Below are 20141 nucleotides of genomic sequence, written 5' to 3'. Positions count from 1 at the left end.
TAAAGTTTTGAACAAGTGTACCATGTAGTCACACACAGACATCAAGTTCCCTTTCGTTTGGGAACTCCTACGTCTCGTCGGAGGAGTTTCCAACGAATTGGGATCACGCTAGGGAGACCAATTGCCTTTGAGTGAATTAAAACGAGCCAATGAACATTGGCATGCAACATTTGCATTCCGCAGCCCGCCTACAAGTGCGGGTATAAAGGTGGAAGCAAGTGCATACACAAACGCTTTTAGCTTCGGAGCCGACCGGTTGTGTCCTCTCTGAGTGAATGAGCTTTAAGATTGTATCTATCTTACGCTCTACGAGTCTGCTGTTTCGGGAGGGGATCTCTCGTGTTGGCGAGACGGCGTTTCAGCGACCGCCCGGTTTCCTGTCTGCCAGCTGCGTCTACGCGCTGTTAATTCAAAAGCTGTTTTCACAGCTGGTAAATGGTTGAGTGCACACAGCGGGCTTGCAGTTTCCCCGCTGTGTTCGTTCGTTTTCCCTTTTCTCGTAAAGGCTTGAGCCGCTCAGCGTGCCGTGTGCCGTCGCGGCTTTCGGATGGGATTCTGGTCCTTCTCATGAGGGACCAAGCATTTCATTCGGGGCCCCAGGGGAGGACAGATGTCGATCGCTACATCACAGAGAGGGCTGTTATACCCTAAAAATGATGCTGAGTTCCTACTATAATGGTGTGTTCTCATGCTGAAGATTCAGACTTGACAGCCACACTTCCTGGGCTATTCTAAAGTGCCTATTCTAAAAATTTTGGCAGTAAGGAAGCATTTTGGTGCCAATATGGCAAGCCAAACATGCCTAAATCTGCAGAAGTTTTCCGCTTTGTGACTGACCGTGATTAGTCACAGCACTGGCCCTCGGTCAGACGATGTCCACACTGATGGTCCAGAAGCGCCTCAAAACCAGCCCACTCGGAGTCGTTTCCCCCCAGCGAAAGGAAGGGAAACGACCCTGAGAGGAGCGGCCCAGTGTATGTGTCGTCTGCTCTTCGGGAGGGCGTGTCATCACCACTCCTTCTCCCGGAGGAGGGCCGGGTGGAGAACTTCGTTTCCGTTCCGCCGGTGGTCATCCAGTCAGCGGTACCCAAAGTTTGAGCAGTCCACTTCCTCTGAGTCACTCACGGGCCCCAGCGCTCAGATGACAGTGAGGGCTACGGCCTTGTCACTCTCTCGCTGGGCGAGGAGGCGGAAACCAGGACTCGATGCCCCTGGGCCTCGCTCCTCGTTTCCCCTCACGGTCGAGACTGGCAGTAAAATAAGACCAGTCTCCTCCGTCCGAGAGGGCAGAATGTCAGTGTGCGCCACCACGTTGCCTTACCGCTAAAATTCCCCTCGCTCCAGCGTTCAGATGATAGTGACGTCGCCCCGGCCTCGTCACTCTCGTCTCCTGCTGGGCAAGGAGGGTCAGAAACCTGGATTCGCCCCCCTGGGCGTCATTCCTTGTTTCCCCTCCTTCCTTCGCCTTGGGGCGACGAGCAGTTGTCTTATTGATCAAGCAGGAAAAATGCCCCTCCCCGCAGTCAAAATCAGATGTCTGTGGATGAGAATCCAAAACAAGGACTGGTGGGACGTTGTCCTGCTCCACTTCACAGATGCGCGAGTGAAATGAGAATTTTAGAATGACGGGAAACTTATTTATATGACACTTTATTCAACAGGAAGAACAGCTCGTTCCGCGCGTCATACGTCATTACGCTATTTAACGTCATTGCACATGTGCAGTCCTTTCAGTTTGGGTTTTCAATCCGATCAAGTGTTTACATGTTCTCTCGATCGGATTACAAAAGGGATAAACCACCCCTTTCAACCCGATCGAAATTTAATTTGGATCGAGCTCAATCGGATCGATTAAGGTGTTTACATGAAGTTTTTTTAGTCTGATTGAGCCGTCAATCCGATTATAAGTGTCCATGTAAACGCATCTAGTGACTCAAACCCTCCTGCTCTGAACTTTAGGGACCGTTCAGTATTTATGGAATGGTTCACCGGAGGAAAATAGGGGAGGGTCATGTCTTTTTATTCTTTGTTGAGGGGAGGGCCACCCAACTTTTGAATTCGTGAAAACAGCAAAATTTCAAAGTCGCTTGTTTTGTGCATATTTTTCCAGCGCTATCAGATGGGTCTGACCCAACAAAAATCCAGTTTGGTGCTTTTGACAGTGCGCGCGTTTCGGGGTGTACACACTCAGAAAAAGTGCATCATGTCAGAACAGAACGCCAATGAAATGTTTACCCGGCAAAGCTTTAAAGCACGAGCAAATAATGAACTTTTGTGATTGTGAATAAGTGCAGTGTCCTGTGAGTGAACTCTACCGCTTTTTACAGTTTTACAGGACTGAGGCGCCAGAACTGCAGCTGATAGAATGTGCGCTACCATATTTTAGTTTCCATGCTTATTATGTTTCCACAACAATGTTAGTGAGTAAATCTACTGAAATGGCCACCATAACAGTGGAGTGTGATGTGTAAGATGAGAAAGCAGAGGTTAACGCCTGTTTGTGTGAAGTGTGTATGCGGTGCAGAAGCAGCACGCTATAGTGCTTTCGCATATGCTGCCTTTGCAGTGCGTAACTGATCCGCGGCTGTACCACAAACACATACTCACTATTTTACTTTCAAATCAAGAAGTTATCAGCAACTTTTATTAAAAAAAAGTTTTGTCAGCACTCTTTAATAGACATATTCACGTTTAAACACAATTTAAACAACATATTATTCAATGCATTACTTTTGTATAGATTTATATATTAAGTTTCTCAAGCAAGTCGTAAAATATTAAACCATGTACTTATATGAAAAATCGCAAACATTTTAAATTAAAACTTAAAATTGACAAACACAGCCGACTCTCAAACCTTTTCTTTTGCATTTAAATTTTAATACAATATTGTATTTCACAAATAACTTGTTTTTCCACCTCCACGAATGAGACGAGTGTTGTTCATTATGTCGCCTTGTTGAGGTAATTGTAGTTTCCCTTGCTTTACCCCCGGTCTTAAAGTAAAAAGATGACTGTGAAAAATAGTAGTATTTAATTAAATACATTTATGGTGAGATTACTACATTTTATTTCATTTCACTAGTTCACACTTACAAATAAGTCAGATAGAATAAATGCGTATTTGGCGTGCTGTCCGAGGAGAGGGCTCCGGGCTCGGTATTCGGCCCGAACCCAGAGTACTCCCCCCGTATTCCTGGCTGTAAAAGATTGAGCCAAGAGTGAGGAGTCGGGGTGATGGAGGGATGCTGGAAAACTGTCAAGGAATATTAGGTGAGTTGACAGAGTGGATATATATATATATACTTCTTGTCATGCTGATTAGGGTAGACATAATTGTTTGATGACGAGTAGATTGGATTGATTATTTGAACGTGCTCCTCCCGAACTTTGTTTATAAAACATCATTAAATGCATTTATGGTGAGATTATTATATTTTAATGTCAGTCTGTGTTCATTTTGTCCACGAAGCATGCGCTGTCACTTTAATTCAGCGCGTGCAGCACAGCGAAAATAGAAACGATCTGTGCACTGCTGTATACGCACCGCACCTGGAACGCATCGCCGGACCGCATCCACGTGCAGTGTGAAAGCTCTAACATGGGTACAGAAAAAAGACGCACCACATACGCACTGCAAACGGAGTATGTGTGAAACGAGCGTAAGTCGTTTGTCATGGTTGTAAAAAAACAATGATAACACATATTACACTTTTTGTCTTTACAGATCCTCCCAGAAGCGTCTCAGTGTCCATCAGTCCATCTGGTGTAATAGTGGAGGGAGATTCAGTGACTCTGAACTGCATCAGTGACTCAAACCCTCCTGCAGAAATCAGCTGGATTAAAGGAGGAACGATTGTAGGATCTGGAAGAATCTACAGCATCTCAAAGATCAGCTCTGGTCACAGTGGAGAATACAAGTGCAAGTCCATCAATGAACATGGAGAGAAATACTCTGATGCTGTGACTTTAAACGTCATGTGTGAGTTCATGATGGTTCAGTAAATGTGACATTAAATCCTCTAAACATTGTCTGTTATGTGAAATTTATTGTGTTTTCTACTTTAGACCCACCACAGAATGTATTCGTGTCATTCTTAGTTTGTAGGCTTAATTATAATATTCTCCCTCTTTCAGATAATCGTGGTACTGGTTGGCTCGTCTGGGTAGTGATCACAGAGGCATTCATCATCATCATCATCATACTGTGTACAATGTAAGTAAAAATATATATCAACAAAGAGTAATATAATTTGTTTTTAGACTAATGCAAAAGTACTTTGAATTTTACACAAAACAATTAAATGACTTGTTTCCGTTTCTTTTTGACAGTCAAAAGAAAAGGATAAACTTTAGATCTGCAATACACGAGTGTGAGGTAAGATGTCCAAATAACCACAGAATGATACTAATAAATCAATTACAGCTTCTTTGTACATGTATATAGCAAAATCCCCAGTGTTAAATTAACACTGCTCAGTGTTTATATGAGTCCACACTCACCCCTAATTTCCACCAACTGCTGAACGGCTGCGGATCCGCTCCGGAACGGCAGCGGAGTCAATAGGTTTCCATTGATGTCAGTCTGTGTGTATTTTCACTGACTGCGGAACGGCTGCGTTCCGACTCCGGCGATCCGCAGCCCTCCGGAGCAGGTACGCAGAGCTTCTATTTTTGCCGGATGCCGGAGAGCTCCGCAGCAATTCAGCACATATATCGCGCAATCATACGTGAATTTGCGAGATCTCGTGGGTCCTCGTGTCTTCAGCTTTCAGTCATGGCCGCAGCCATTCCGCAACAAATCCGGACCTGATTTCAAACCTTGTTATTGAGACTGTCTGGTATTGAAGGACGACGGAGGCAGTGTAAAAGTTAATCATATAATTAAGTGAATATTTGATGATGGTTGAGCAATATTGAAGACACCTGATGTTAACAAGAAGAATCACTGAAGGAGAAAACTGTAATGTAAGTTACCGTTATGGTGATCAGTGTTTGATTTAGTTGGGCTCTTGACCCTTACATTTTTAACTTTAGATTTTGTTTGCCTACTGTAACTGAGTGATAACAGTGAGATGAACAAATAGAAAAAGGTGATCTGATGGTGTTGGTTGTGTTTTAACATAATTATTACTTGGCCTGAATCCCTGAACTCATTGAGAGCATAATTTCTGGGTTAAGTTTACTTTATGGATTATAGCAGCACTGTCCTTGTAGAGCATGCCATTTTTAGCCTTTTCAATGAAATCAAAATAATCAAATCAATTACCACAAATGTAATGTAGGCACACACAGACATCAAGAATTGGCGTATGAATCTCAGCAATGGTGACAAACAGATCACCTCTGAACATAAGATCATTATTTATTCATTTATAAAAATATTATGCTGTACAAGGACAGTGCTGCTATAATTAATAAAGTAAACCTAACTCAGAGATTGGGCTCTATATGAGTTCAGTGAATCAGGTCAAATAATTGTGAAATAATGATCATGTTAATACACAACCAACACCATCAGATCACCTTTTCTCTTCGTTCATCTGGCTGTTATAACTAAGATACAGCAGCCAATCTAAAGTTAATGATTTAATGGTCAAGAGCCCAACTAAAACAAACAGCGATCACCATAACGGTGACTTAAAATACGTTTTTCTCCTTCTGTGATTCTGATTGTTAACATCAGATGTCTTCAATAATGCTCAATCATCACTCAATTATTCACTTATCTCATTAACTTTACTTATAACACTGAGCAGTGTTAATTTAACACTGGGGATTTGGCTGTGTAATATATATATATATATATATATATAAACACAGGATTGTACATTGTTTTATGAGTAAAGTCTCTGGAGTGATTACACATTTGATTGTCATGTAACAATTTAAATCTTTTACATTATTATTATAATTTTTTATTTTATTTTTTCAAAATGTAATATGGTGATAGTCCTTTTCTTTGTTTCCCTGTAGAACAATCCCAGAACTGATCCCAGTGAAGGCACATATACAGGTCTTGACCTCGAGTCCAGATCATCTGACCTTTACAACACACTCCCAGTAAGAGAAATATCAAAAACTAAAAGAGTAAAAGTGCAAAAGAGCTGCATTCAAAAGTCAAATAATCAATAATCAATGTGTTTTCCCCATAGAATGTCCATCCCAGACCTGCTGTTCACCAGTCCGGCTCTTCTGAATATCAGAATCTGTCCGTAAGTGTGCGATCCTCAGGTCTTCTCAATATCATCATGGGTTGGGGTTAGGTCATAAATGTCCTCAGTAGTCAATCAACTAGTCAACAGATACTAAACAGTCTTTTCTTTCTGTTACAAGATGGATTATTTGAGTCGATTCACTGACAGAAATATATATATATATATATGTTCTCAGATTATTTGTACCATTTGTAGTGTTGATTTATGTAAATGTGTGTCTTATTTCTGTTGTAGCCACAGCAAGACGCCACAGTAAGATGAAGCACAAGCTAAACTTTACTCAGCTTTTGTCTCATTGCTGGACACATCCACATCACAACTACTGATGAAAAATGAAACACATCTTCAGAGTTTCCATTCTGCAGAAAGTAATAGATTATATTCATGTGACATAATTAAACAGTCAAAGTGTAATTAATTAACAAGTTTAGAGTAGTTTCTGTAATATTTTATAAGGTTTATCTGTGTATTAAAGGGTCCATGTGGCAGATTTTTGTCTTTTTTCCTTTTCAAATAAAACATTAAATGATAAAAAAAGTATTCATATATCAATATTCTATGTCAAATCTGTGTTTGAAAGTGCATATCAAAACTGGCCAAGTCACGTGATTTCAGCAAACGAGGCTCCGTTACGCCATACAATGTCAAATGAAATTCTGATAATTTGACGCTACAACAGTGGTTCTCAGTTTTTTTTTATTTTGCCCCCTTTAATCCTTTAAAAAAATCGTGTGCCCCCACCTCAGACAACTATATAATTTCACAAAAAATTATGAAGATTGAAAGATTTGCAGCTGAAAAACCTGCAACGAGAAACACCTGCAATAGTTTCAATGTCACCGTGTCTGCATGTGACGCGAGCAGCGAAACACAACTGAAGACAATAGAAACCATCTTCACTGGATCCGGCGGGACAAGACAAATCCCAGACAAGAAGCTGATACTTCTAGTTTTGACATTGATCTTTCCGACCCCTCCTCATCCCCTCTCCTGACTGAAAATCCTGTGGGTTTATTCAGTAATGTGTAAGATGTTGACATGTCTAAGATACAAATAAGATATAAACCAAAACTTAAGCATACAAATACAACATAATACTGCATTGAACGTCCTGGTACAATCTAATTGCGTTTGGAAAAAAATACTTCCTAAAACACTCCTTGTAACAGCGGGGATGAATTAATCTTGAGCTGTGAGTACTCACAAGAGCTCAAACTGTTTCATTAAGGGGATGACAATCATGATTCATCATAAACATAATTCTCCTCTAAGGTGGGTAACACAATCCCTACAACAGAACCTGCCTTCTTTATAAGATTATTTATTCTTCTCCTTTTCCAACAGTCCCCCTCCTCAACATGTGACAGAGTACAAGACCACAGATGAGACTACAGAGTCATAGAAGGTCTTAAGTAATACATGACAAACCCTAAAGGATCTCAGTCGCCTTAACAAATGAATATGACTTTAACCCTTCTAATAGACTTGCATCATATTGTCAGACCAGTTGAGCTTGTTGTTCAAATATACACCCAGATACTTGTAAGTTCTTACAATCTCAACTTCTGACTCTCGTGTGTAAATTAATGTGTTTGAACACAGATGTGTGTAAAAAAACAGCCTACTGGTAAAAATCAACCCCACACTTTGTTATAATCCCCACATATCATTATCAATCTCTCAGAACAAGCTGTTTCAGATTTCCCTCTACTCCTACATAAGACTAGGGAAACTCGCCCACGACACTGGTGACGATCTGCACTAGATCCCGCCCTGAGTGAGAAGCAGCAGTCTCACATTATAACTGTAAACTAAACCATACCTGCAACTAACCATCTCCATGCAGCATGTTCTGGCTCTGTCGGCATCCTAATACAGTTCACACACAAGCACCTTTACAACAGTTTATAGATTAACATGACAGTACAGGCTAGTCGATGAGATGAATAAACGTAACTCCACAACAACTAAGTTACATAAATGTATCCACTAACCATTGAGAAACGTCCATGTAGAGTCTAACAGTTGCAGCCTCTTCCTGAGTCTCTCCATCTGTGTCTGACTCCGGTTCAACCATGTAAGGCTGCACTCGCTACTGGGTATTATTGACATTTTGCCTGAAAGAAATTTGTCCGTTATGTAGTTCCCACAGTGTCCGAAGCTCATATAAAGGATTGGTCCAGTCTGAACGGGGACGGGGAGCAGCAGCTCATTTGCATTTAAAGACAACCTATAATAAAAAAATTTCACTGACACATTCTGAGGAAACCAGAGATTTATATTAAAAATGGGCATAATAGGTCAACTTTAAAGGTGCATTGTGTAATATTTAGGAGGATCTGTTGACAGAAATGCAATATCATATACATACCTATGTTTTCAGTGGTGTATAAAGCCTTACATAATGAAGCGTTGCATGAACCGCAGTGGTGTAAAAAGCCTTACATAATGAACCGTTATATTTTTATTACCTTAGAATAAGCCATTTCTATCTACACACACCGTGGGTCTTTTTACATTGAAATAGACATTTTGCTACGCCGCTCTAGAATGTGCTTTATTCGACAGGTGAGCAAATGTACATAAAACAAATCAATGTTATATAGCTCAACATGATGAGTACAATATGATCAGTATGATATTCTAATGTTGATCTAGCTCACTGCTAGTCTCATACAGTCAACCAACTAACACATAGAATAACATAATAACTTTCAACACACTCAAATGCTGTTTAGTATGATAGTGTAACTGTTAAACCAAGTAAAACAGCGCTGTGTTACCTCACATATTTAATTTGTTTAATAAACTGACCTGTGTGAGTAGTAATTCAGAAATTGCAGGTAGTTTGGTAGAATGAAATGTCCTCATTCCTTTATATCCCCAGGACTCGTGTGTCGCTGATATCTGTCTCTCATTAGCAATCGAGCCCTACTTCAAACCACAGTCATGTTAAAAAACATCAATGTATTCACTCATCCATAAACATTTCCCAATAAACATTATTAGATCCATCGGCATGACGACAAGTTCCATGATTCCACGCTCATTCACTGCGTCATCAATCTACGCCTTTGTTATTGTTTTGAAGAGGTTAGCGACTCCTAGCGGGAAAAACTACATATTGTACCTTTAACAAAAGGCTGTATCAATTAATTCAGTGAACTTAATATTTTTATTTTATTTTGTGAAAACAAAACAAAAAACTTGTGGTGCTGACAGAGGTTGGATTATCGTAGCTGTCAGAGGAATCTAGGGTTTTGATGAGGATTCAGTGATCAATAGTGTGATAGATGGCCTCTTCTTGAGCAGAATCCGCTGTTAAACTCTGATACACGTGACTCCGTCTACTGGCGTTCAGTTCTGTGTAGATCTGATCTTGTGTTTGTGCTGAAACAACATCTGTGTAGTAGGAGTCTGTGTCGACCGCTTCTGTGTTTGTGTAATCCAGGTTTATGGGTCTGTAAAATTCCTCTTTATCATGTTGAGCTTTGGATGAGTCTGGAAGCCTTATTCTCTGGTAGTCATCCTATATAAAATAAATAAATATAACTTATAAATTATAAGCAGATAATATACACTGCCTTCTTAAGAGTCTATGATAGATATTGTGTGTGTGTGTGTGTGTGTGTGTGTGTGTGTGTGTGTTTATAGAGTTACACTTCCCTAATGCACATGGATAAACACAAACACAGTGTCAGAAGTATGATCTGAAAAACAGCTCCTCTTCAGGACAGTGGAGGTAAAGTCTGGCCATCCTCAATGTTACACCATCCATCCATCATAGTGGTGCCTGATTCTTTTATATAAGGGAATTAAATTGCATGTTAATGTCCAACCATCCATCCATCCATCCATCCATCCACATATTCATCCATCCATTCATTCATTCATTTATCCACAAATTAATCAATCCATCCATCCAATAATCAATCTTTCTTTCTTTCTTTCTTTCTTTCTTTCTTTCTTTCTTTCTTTCTTTCTTTCTTTCTTTCTTTCTTTCTTTCTTTCTTTCTTTCTTTCTTTCTTTCTTTCTTTCACCCACAAAATTATCAACCCACCCATCCATTCATTCATCCATCATATTGTTGCCTGATTCTATTATTAGGGAAGGCAATGGCATGTTCCTCCTCAGATAGGTGTAAATACTAAACATGCATGTAAACACACACAGTTTGATCTTATTTTGTAAACACTGTCTTTAAAAATGAAGAACTACTTGTCTTAAAGAAAGAAGATCACTTTTCAGGAAGCTGAAAAACACCATCTAATCATGTTGACAGGAGGTTTCCCGTCACACTGAAAGTTTCATTTGATATTTGTAATGTAAACTCTATAGTCATGCTTTTAGATATTCTTTAACCAGTCCTTTAGAGAGAGTGTTTTATCTTTTTCTATTTCCGAGTGGTTTCATTCGGGTTGTTCCTGTCTCGGTGTGAGGAAGGTTGCTTAGACTTTAAAAAGAGGAAGGAAAAAATCTGTAAAATAGCAGAAGAAAGTTTTCAGCTTGCATTTGTACTTCACTCTCCTGGAGTCTGTTTGCAGCGGCTTAAACTACAAAACGGTAAGAGATTCACTTGTTCAGTAATTAATATTGTATAACTAATTAATCTCCTCACAAGAAAATGGAAGTAAGAAACATTTTCTTTCATAATAACCTCTGTTAGATGACTCGTGTTCCTAACGTTATCTTTAAATGAGTTTCATCCGTGGAAATCTACTAACAGTGAAGACTGTAAAGTATTTGTATCATTTTTGCAGTGTTTATAATGCAATAAACGGCTGTTATTATAGTTTTGATGAAATGAAAGATGACATATTGAACTGTTGTGTAAATTATTTAGTTTCCTGTGATGTCACTGCTAACTCTTGCTCTGGTGTTTCTGCTCCTGATTCCAGGTGAGTCTCTCCTGTAAATGACATACGAGTTCATTACTAACTAAGAGTAAAAGGTTTTGGCTAGTTAACATGGATCAGTTAGCACTGCTGGTGCCCCAGGAAACATAGCACTGGTAAAATAACTACTACACTGGAGGGAAATTTCTGTGACTTATTTGTTTCTTCTAAGAAAATGGTATTATTCAGGTTATGCTGATAATATATAATGCTGATATAATGCTGAAATAAACTGCTAACATTTAGAGCATAACATGTTTTTCATGGTTAGTGTTCAATGTTCTGCTTCCTGCATTTCATCACCTTCTGTCTGATGGCTGTAGGTTTTACACAGATCACAACATAAGTGTAATTCTTCATTTATTAACAACAGTTTTGTAATGAAAAACAATTTTTAATGATATTGTATGGTCCTGTTTAAAGGGATAGTTCACTTTGAAATTAAATTTTGGTATGTTTTAGCTTACCTCAAGGGCATCCAAGATGTAGGTGTCTTTTTTTTGCAGTTGTTTCAATTTTTATATTTTTAGGCCAAACCGCTCTTGTCTGTCAGTCATTGAATGCAGGTCTGTGGTCACTGTTTCAAAGAGCATGCACAGAGTCTGAATTAAAACAATTCCCCATCGTCCAAATTAAACAATTCCCCATCGTAAGTACACATTGATGGCCTAAGACACAAAACGAGCGGTTTGTGTGAGAAAACGAACAGTGTTTATATCGTTTATACCTCTTGTAACACAGCCACGTCCAAGTGATCTGAGGGCGCGCGCGCTTCCTGCTGTGTGACGTGTGCGCAGACTGGTGCATAGATATATATACACTAGATGTCGCATTAAAGAGATTCGTTCCAATGAACTGCCGTAGCTAAGGCGACATCTAGTTTATATATATATCTATGCACCAGTCTGCGCACACGTCACACAGCAGGATGCGCGCGCGCCCTCAGATCACTTGGACGTGGCTGTGTGTAAGAGGTAAAAATGATATAAATACTGTTCGTTTTAGTATGGTCCTATTTAACTCATGGATGGGTATTTGTTTCCTTCAATTGTTGTTTCCTTATGAATGTTGTGTTTCAGGAGTTTGTAGCCAGTCGGGTGGTTGGAGTGTGAGTTACAGTCCTTCACACATCTGTGCACTAAAGGACTCAACAGTGATAATGAGCTGCACTTATAAATACCCTACTGGACATCAGATCATGGAAGCGTTCTGGACCAAAACAAAAGATAAAAAGAAAGATGAAGAGTTTCCAGATCTGTCTGAGGACCCTGAATACAGTCAGAGGCTTCAGTATCTGGAAGATAAACAGCAGAACTGCACCGTCAGACTGAGTCATGTGACACTGAAGGATTCACGCATGTACTATTTCAGATTCATCGCTGATAAACCTGATGGAAAATGGATTGGTGCTCCAGGAGTGACTCTTAATGTCACAGGTGACTTTGATGAGGTTTATCTCTTCTTCTGTGCATTATGTTGAATAATAATCAGTGTATGACAGCAGCACTAGATATAATGTGTGTGTTGTGTTCAGATCTTCAGGTGGAGTCTCCTGAGAGAGTGACAGAGGGAGATTCAGTCACTCTGAGATGTAAAAGCAGCTGCGCTCTGACTGACAGAGCAACATTCATCTGGTACAGAAACTCACAGCCATTAACTGAGAGAAGAGACAGAAACAATGAACTCCTGCTGCAGTCAGTCAGAAGAGAGGATTCAGGCAGATATAGCTGTGCTGTAGACGGACACACTCACATCTCTCCTGCTGTTCAGCTCAATGTCATGTGTGAGTATGTTCTTTAAAGTTTTCTTTCCAAAGCCAGTAGAGTTCACTCGTCCCTCCTTTTCTTTAAAAATGATAGTAATTGGGGCTAATATTTAAAACATTTAAATGCTCACTGTTTCAATAGTACAGTCACAAAACATGAACAATATATGTGATTTTAACATTTTATGTTATATTCAGTTATATTCAGTTTTACTCCCTTGTCATGGCAACGACACACCATAAACACAACACACTAAAATAGCTGTTCAAATAATGGTTCAAACACCTTTAAAGCTCAAATAATGCACATATTTGAACACAATACTGATTGTAAATGCTTTATGAAATAATAAGACTCACATTTATGCCTTTAAATCCTCCAACATTAGCCCCATTCACTTCTAATTTAAGTACCTCAACATTTTTTTCTCTTTTTTAAAGCTACACTGGATTTTCTCCCATCTAGCGATGAAATTGTATATACCAACTGAATATTACTTTCTAGCCCCTCCTATTCCGAGGGCGTTTTAACTCCTACGGTGGCCGTATTATTTACAAGGTAAACAATCCTTTTTCATCATTGACGTGAGGAAAAGGATCCTAGACGTCGTTCTAGCGTTATCCACAACCATGCTATAGTTAGCGAATCAAAAACTTTTGAAAACTTTGAATTTACACAAATAGACTGAATTACCTCTGTCGCAAGAGTGCCTATTGAGATCAGAGGAGTGAGGTTTACTCGCACAGTGACTAGCTGGCCTCCGTTACATGTGGTGTGGGGGAAACCGTAGTACCCCGGAAGAAGCCCACGCTGACACGGGAGAACATGCAAACTGAAAGGACTCCTGCTGTGAGGCAACAGAGCTGATCAATGAGTCCCTGTGCCACCCGGATTCATGGATAAGGACTGATTATTTCTCTGAATCTCCTGAGTAGTGCGCTTACTTGTGATGAAAAGTCTGATTAATTTCCGGCTCGACTGGTTACTTCATATCGGCTCAAAAGAACAATTCGTTCAAGAACCGAACATCACTAGCGCTTTCTACAGCCACACCTAACAATTATGTTACTAACTACAATTTTTGTCCTGTAATTTGGAATTAGTAACCGACTATAGTTTGTAAGTAATCTATCCAGCACTGATTTACTGAAAAAAGAAAACGTGTGTGTTTTTTTTTTTTTTCACTTGGGGTGGGGGTGGGGGGTTGTGGATATTTCTTGATAAGTGACATGACCTTTTGACTCAAGGATCCATGGATTCATGTTGTTTATGCTAAATTCTGCCCCTACTATTGAGAGATTGTAGATCCTCCAGTGAATCCTATGATCTTCATCAGTCCAGCTCGTGTAATAGTGGAGGGAGATTCAGTGACTCTGAACTGCATCAGTGACTCAAACCCTCCTGCAGAAATCAGCTGGATTAAAGGAGGAACGATTGTAGGATCTGGAAGAATCTTCAGCATCTCAAAGATCAGCTCTGATGACAGTGGAGAATACAAGTGCAAGTCCATCAATGAACATGGAGAGAAATACTCTGATGCTGTGACTTTAAACGTCATGTGTAAGTTAATGATGGTTCAGTAACTGTGACATTAAATCCTCTAAATATTTTCTGTGATGAGAAATTTATGTTTTCTGCTTTAGACCCGCCAAAGAATGTCTTAGTGTCTATCTCTGGTGAAATAGTTGAGGAAGATTCAGTGACTCTGAACTGCACCAGTGACTCAAACCCTCCTGCTCTGAACTTCAGCTGGTTTAAGGAGAATGAAACCTCAGCTGTTGGATCTGGACAGAGTTTCAGTGCACTACAGAGTGGACGCTTCTACTGTCAGGCTCTCAATCAACATGGATCTCAGAGATCAGACGCTTTAACTGTCACAGGTGAAGCTTTTATTTTATAAAGGGTTCAAGACAGTTATAGCTTTGAGACTTAATCTGAACTCATATTTTTTCATCTTTCAGTACATCGTGGTCATGGCTGGCTCGTCTGGTTGGGGATCACAGCATTTTTAGGATTCTTCATCGTCATCATCATCATAATTCTGTTTATAATGTAAATCTGATTAAAATCATTCTCAATTACAGTGAGTGTATGAATGTAATTCACTTTCAGACTAGTGCAGGTGGAAATGCCTCATGTAATGTGAGTAGTAATGAATCTTTAAAATGCAGCTTACAAGTTTAATGTCTGTTAAATCAGGAGAAAACGAAGAGGTGCTAAAGTTGAAGACCTCACTGAAAAACAGGTAAATCTTCCAGACACAACATGTGAATAGTCTAGTTAGACGGGGCCATTCACACAAAACGTGAGAGACAAGTCAGTGGAACGAGAGAAAAAAAAAACCCAGAAAGTCTAGAGATGTGTTTTTAAAAGATAAACGTGTTCTGTGTGAACAGCCTTTAAATGTGAATGATAAATAATATTTAATTTTCCTCCGTTTCAGGACAATCTGTACTCTACCGTAACAGAGAGAGACGTTCATGTTTCTGAATCAGCCGATTGTGATGACGCTCAGTACGCCATTGTTATTTCCAGCAAACCCAGAAGAGACGGAAATGCTCCTGAATGCAGAGATACTGAGGAGATCCAGTACGCAACTGTCCAACATCACAGAAAGACCGAGGTGAAGAGAGCAGAGGAGAACGAAAGCCACTACGACAATATCAGGATTCGTCAGCCTGATTCTGTCCTGAGGTGAGGAGAACGAGCTTAAAGAGACAGTTCACGCAAAAATAAAACGTTTGCCATCAATTCACACTCATGTTACTTTTGTGTTGATGAAAGGAGAATTTATAGTTCTTTAAGTCTGTATTTATTTTTTTCTAAATAACTTTGTGTCCCACTAATGTTTCAGAAACATCTGAATTGTTTAATGAATTTTATCATCATGTATTCTGATGCATAACATGACTGTTGTTTTATTTGATGTTTTTAGGCTATCAAATGTGCAGACTGTGGAAGAGGCGTCTGTGATCTACAGCCGTGTCAAATGAGTAAATGAGACCATCATGAAGACAAAGGCCAAAACAATTAAACAATATTCTGAGAGTAGGGCTGACAATTTAGCATGCTAATTCACTATTTATTATTCGTTAAATCAAGTGAATACAGTGTCTGTGATCTTTTTCTCATTACAAGAGCAGAATTCAAAGGAAAGAGCCAAAGAACCAACAACACGTGTTTAGTGAGACTAAAACATTTTGTGATGTCACTGCTTGGTAATTTGTTTGTTAAAGTCATTTGAACGTTTGACTTCATGTGTTTTCTGTAAGCAAATAAAAAGGCTGTACCAGTTTTACCAAATTCAAGCTTGTGTGTGGTCATTTCTGGGTCATTGTAGACCTAAGCTCAGGATAACCTACTATATGTGATAGCTGGGTTAATATTAATATTTGGGCTGTTCTAACAAACGTGTGCAACAGTGGATACAATTAGAGCTTTGATGAACACCTCAGTCTATTAAAGTCACCAGTGATGATTATTTGTAGAGCAACTTCTGTGCGCGTGTGTTAAGACGAGGTCAGTCATGTTGGTTTAATCAGCTTGACTAAAACAACATTTAATGGAGCCCCTAAAGTCACATGGTGGTGGAAATTATATTTCAATGCTTTTGCGTTTTCTCTCAAATTCTTTGCATTCCCCATGCATGAAACTTTTGTGAGCAAATGCAAAAGCATTGAAATATAATTTCTCCTCCCATCTCAAACTTTTGCATATCCATGTCCTTTTGGGGTTCTTTGTATTGAAGGGGGGGGTTAAATGCTATTTCATGCATAGGGGAGAGTGGGGTGATTTGTGCCAGGGGGGGAAGTAGTTCCACCCCTTGTTCTGGAAAACCATAGAATAATTTGGTCATGTGACCACATAATTTTGAAAAGCAATCAATTTTACTCATCCTCCAAAGAAGAGAGATACATGGCATGAGAGTTAAGCACATTTTAGTGCAAAAAACTGTTTTTTCCCTTTCAAAGTAAATTTTCTATGATTAAGGTTTTTTGATTGTAGTGTCTGGACAATTATAGACAAGTCTGAAAACATTTCACACATGTTTTAGTGCTTTAGTAGGCTACACAATGAGTCTATACAGTTAGCATGATGTTAGCTCTTAACTGCTGGATCATGCTAATTATTCAAACTTGTGGGTCTGGGGTGATTTGTGCCAAAGGGCATGGGGTAAGTTGTGCCAGATCCAGACCACCTAGAGACCTACATACTCACAGGGGATCATCTTGAGAAGTGAGGAGATGGGCATGCCTCATCATTGTTTGACTTAGGCCTACCTGTTATTTGTTTAATTTAGCTAACACTGATTTCAGTTTTGAGTTTGCACTATGTTAATAAAGAGAAGTTTTATTCCGTTTTTAAGTGGCCTAAGTCACAATAGGATGTTTAGAAATTAGCCTAGTAACTTTATTCTTATGTTACATAATTGACAGACAGCGCTATGTCAACAGGCATCTATTGCCAAAGCCTTTTTTGCCTGAAATGAATCACAAATATCATATATTGTGTTGCTATGGTGCTCTAAATGGTTGCTAGGGCGTAGCTTGATAGCTTCAGAATGATCCTGAGAGACTGATTGGTCGTCTGAGTAAAATGAGCTTGTCTCTGTGACACTGTGATCCAGAGTTGTGTTCATTACAAAATCCCTATGCAATTGACCATAGTAGGAAAAACACATGCTATGGTATTCCAGGGTGACAATATCTAAATAAACCTTAAATTAGTCATTTTGTATTGAATTTGTCTTGCTTTCATATAGCATACGGTTCATAACAGTAAAATGTTCTGTTTTACTTCAGAAAGCACTGGCACAATTTACCCCAACATATTTCCCCAAAAGGCACAACTTACCCCGCACCAGGGGCAAGTTGTGCCATGAGACCACTTTTTTCCCAAAAGCTATATTTCTGAAACTATTTATTTCAGATCCAAAGTTATTATTCTCAGGGATGCACAACATCCTGAAATACATGTACATCCTTAAGTTGAAGGCATTACTGTCATGGCCTCACTTTAAAGTCACTTTGAGTAAAAACTGGCACAACTCACCCCACTCTCCCCCTACTGAGTTTTTTACACTGTTAAAGAGTTGGATTCCCATGCTAAACATGGACAAAGTTTCAAAAATTTAATTGCACGTTTGAAGGAGTATTTCTGTGCCAAAAATTGTCCTTCCGGTTTGTCACAAGTTTTGGAAAGTTTTTTTCGAGTATGGGTATGTGCGGCGTCAGATGTCACGGAATTTCCTTATATGGGTCCTAAGGGCACTTCTCCGGTAAGATCGCGGGCGCGCGCGCACTCGTAAACCAGAGCAAGAGAGCGAAAGCAGTTCGCCATCAAAGCGCCCTGCCCGGCTTTTGGGAAGTCAATGTCAACAAAGAAGTGTGTTTTTGGTTGCCAGGGCAAGACAACCCTGCACAGATTCCCAAAGAACCCGGCGTTAAGGCACCCGTGGATGGAGTTTGTTTTCCTGAGCATAAACGGAGTTGTGTAAGACTGTTGTTCCCTGCATTTCGACGATGATTGTTTTATAAACAAAGCCCAGATCGACGGATTTGCAGATCGTCTAATGCTTAAGGATCGAGCAGTCACAGTGATAAAGGTTCGGTGAGTAAAACTGCTTCTAATCTATTGTCTCTGTGTGTTGTTACTGGCTCGGCGCGTTAGCACAGCTTTAGCTTCGCCCACACGGCACGCCTCCAGCCGCTCGTTTTTTTCCGGAAAGACTCGGTACATCCTATCTTTCTTAATATAATATAATAAAACTAAAGACTTTTTGGAGATATGAAGGATGCAATACTACTCTATAGGTACTCAAGATTAACAGGAGATTGAGTGAAAATGAGCATTTCACCCCCCCTTTAAGCAATATTAGCAAATAATTAATTTTAACAATGACGTACATTGAGACACATTGGGCTGTGCATGTGTTCTTCATTACGGGCTGGCGCTTATGTGTGGGTGAACTGATTTTGGATGAGGTCATTTCCTGTCCCACCCACCTCTACTGCCCACCACTTCTTGTCGCTATTCTTCTATTCGCCAATAAACTGAAGGCAAAAGTTATCTTGAGGATGTCAAAATACAACTTGTCTGTCTGCGGTCAAAGTGTCGACATCCAGTCTTACTCAATAAAAGTTCCTATCTTGCTAGTGTCTTGCTAAATAATTCTACAGAAAATGTTTTCCAGGAAGAAAGACTATAAAAACTAAGTTTAAAAACCCACTTTTATTTGTATTCTATATATTTATGAACATCCCCTCACTTTTAAAATGTGGAAATTCAAGTTAAACTGTAAATACGTCCTATAAGTTAATAAATCTTCGTAGAAGAGCAATACAAAAGTGGTGGACAAACTTCTTCATATTGTTAAACATTTTGGGTTTAATGACTTTTTAGATATCAATAAATGCCATTGGATCATCATGAAAAGTTGTCTAAAGTTGCTTGTGTGGGCAGGAGTCAAGAAAGAGGAAGAAACATTTTCTGTCTGTGCGAGTATTTTAAAACGAAGTGTGTAACCACGAGAAATTCATCAGTTCAACGCCTGCTGGAAAGACTCACCAGAACACGGTAAGAGTTACACTGGTTACTGTGTGGATATAGTCAGATTAATACGGTTGTAGAAACCACTGACCAAATCAATTGGAAATATTATCAATGAAACATTATTTATGGAAATGTTTTTAAAGCTAAAGATTGTTTTATAATGCTCATTGTGTGTGTTATCCCTGTGGTCCCAATCCTGGTCTTTGAGGACCCCCAAAACTGCACATGTTTGATGTCTCTCTTATCTGACAAACCCATCTAAGGCCTTGGAGCCTTTAATAATGAGCTGATGAACTGAATTAGGTGTGCTTGATTAGAGGAGAACTCCGGTCAATTTTAACATTGAGCTCATTTTTTTGTACATTTAGAGTGCTGTCAATACAGAGAACAACGACAAAGATCGGTGTTGCCTACAATGTGTTATCCTCTTTTTAAAATTTGCACCCTGTTGATTCAATGGGGCACATTTTAAACCTGCTTTTAGCCTCTTAACATCCTTGATGTGTCATTACAAGTGCACAGCCATGTGAGTGATTCCTTCGGAGTGAACGCAGGTGAATCTGACTGCAGTAGATGTGAAAGATATGAATAAAAATGATGTTTATTCAGCCAGCGCACATACCTGTATTTACTTCCTGTTTCGGTAAAACGAGTAATCGATTGTCGAGTTCACGCGCATTGGTTTAGTACCTATGATCACGCGCGTGAA

General features: G+C 39.5%; 2 protein-coding genes across 3 annotated transcripts; both read left to right on the top strand.

The window, feature by feature from the left end:
* Window positions 1-1351: 1351 nt before the first annotated feature.
* LOC308687957 (uncharacterized protein) lies at window positions 1352-6687 on the top strand (the record flags this gene model as incomplete). The annotated part of the gene is made up of 7 exons (XM_081360776.1): window positions 1352-1406; window positions 3830-3982; window positions 4138-4216; window positions 4333-4378; window positions 5977-6063; window positions 6156-6215; window positions 6453-6687. 7 exons carry the CDS (start codon window positions 1352-1354, stop codon window positions 6477-6479), a joined length of 507 nt encoding a protein of 168 aa, XP_081216902.1. The 3' UTR covers window positions 6480-6687.
* A 3826-nt stretch (window positions 6688-10513) lies between these two features.
* Window positions 10514-16180, top strand: LOC308688267 (B-cell receptor CD22-like). Of its 2 annotated transcripts, XM_081361224.1 has the most exons (10): window positions 10514-10782; window positions 11063-11117; window positions 12194-12550; window positions 12649-12897; window positions 14186-14440; window positions 14524-14760; window positions 14842-14932; window positions 15080-15125; window positions 15324-15574; window positions 15816-16180. In XM_081361224.1, the coding sequence occupies exons 2-10, from the start codon at window positions 11072-11074 to the stop codon at window positions 15871-15873; spliced, it is 1590 nt and encodes a 529-aa protein (XP_081217350.1). In that variant the 5' UTR covers window positions 10514-10782; window positions 11063-11071; the 3' UTR covers window positions 15874-16180. The 2 variants fall into 2 exon arrangements, with proteins under 2 accessions (XP_081217350.1, XP_081217351.1); XM_081361225.1 differs by lacking the exon at window positions 15080-15125 and having other exon boundaries at window positions 15416-15574.
* Window positions 16181-20141: the final 3961 nt, after the last annotated feature.

The sequence above is a fragment of the Scardinius erythrophthalmus genome, assembly GCF_964197995.2.
Source record: "Scardinius erythrophthalmus genome assembly, chromosome: 3".
NCBI classification, from domain to species: domain Eukaryota; kingdom Metazoa; phylum Chordata; class Actinopteri; order Cypriniformes; family Leuciscidae; genus Scardinius; species Scardinius erythrophthalmus.
Note: the sequence above shows the minus strand (reverse complement) of the source record. Positions and strands in the feature narration are given on the sequence as shown.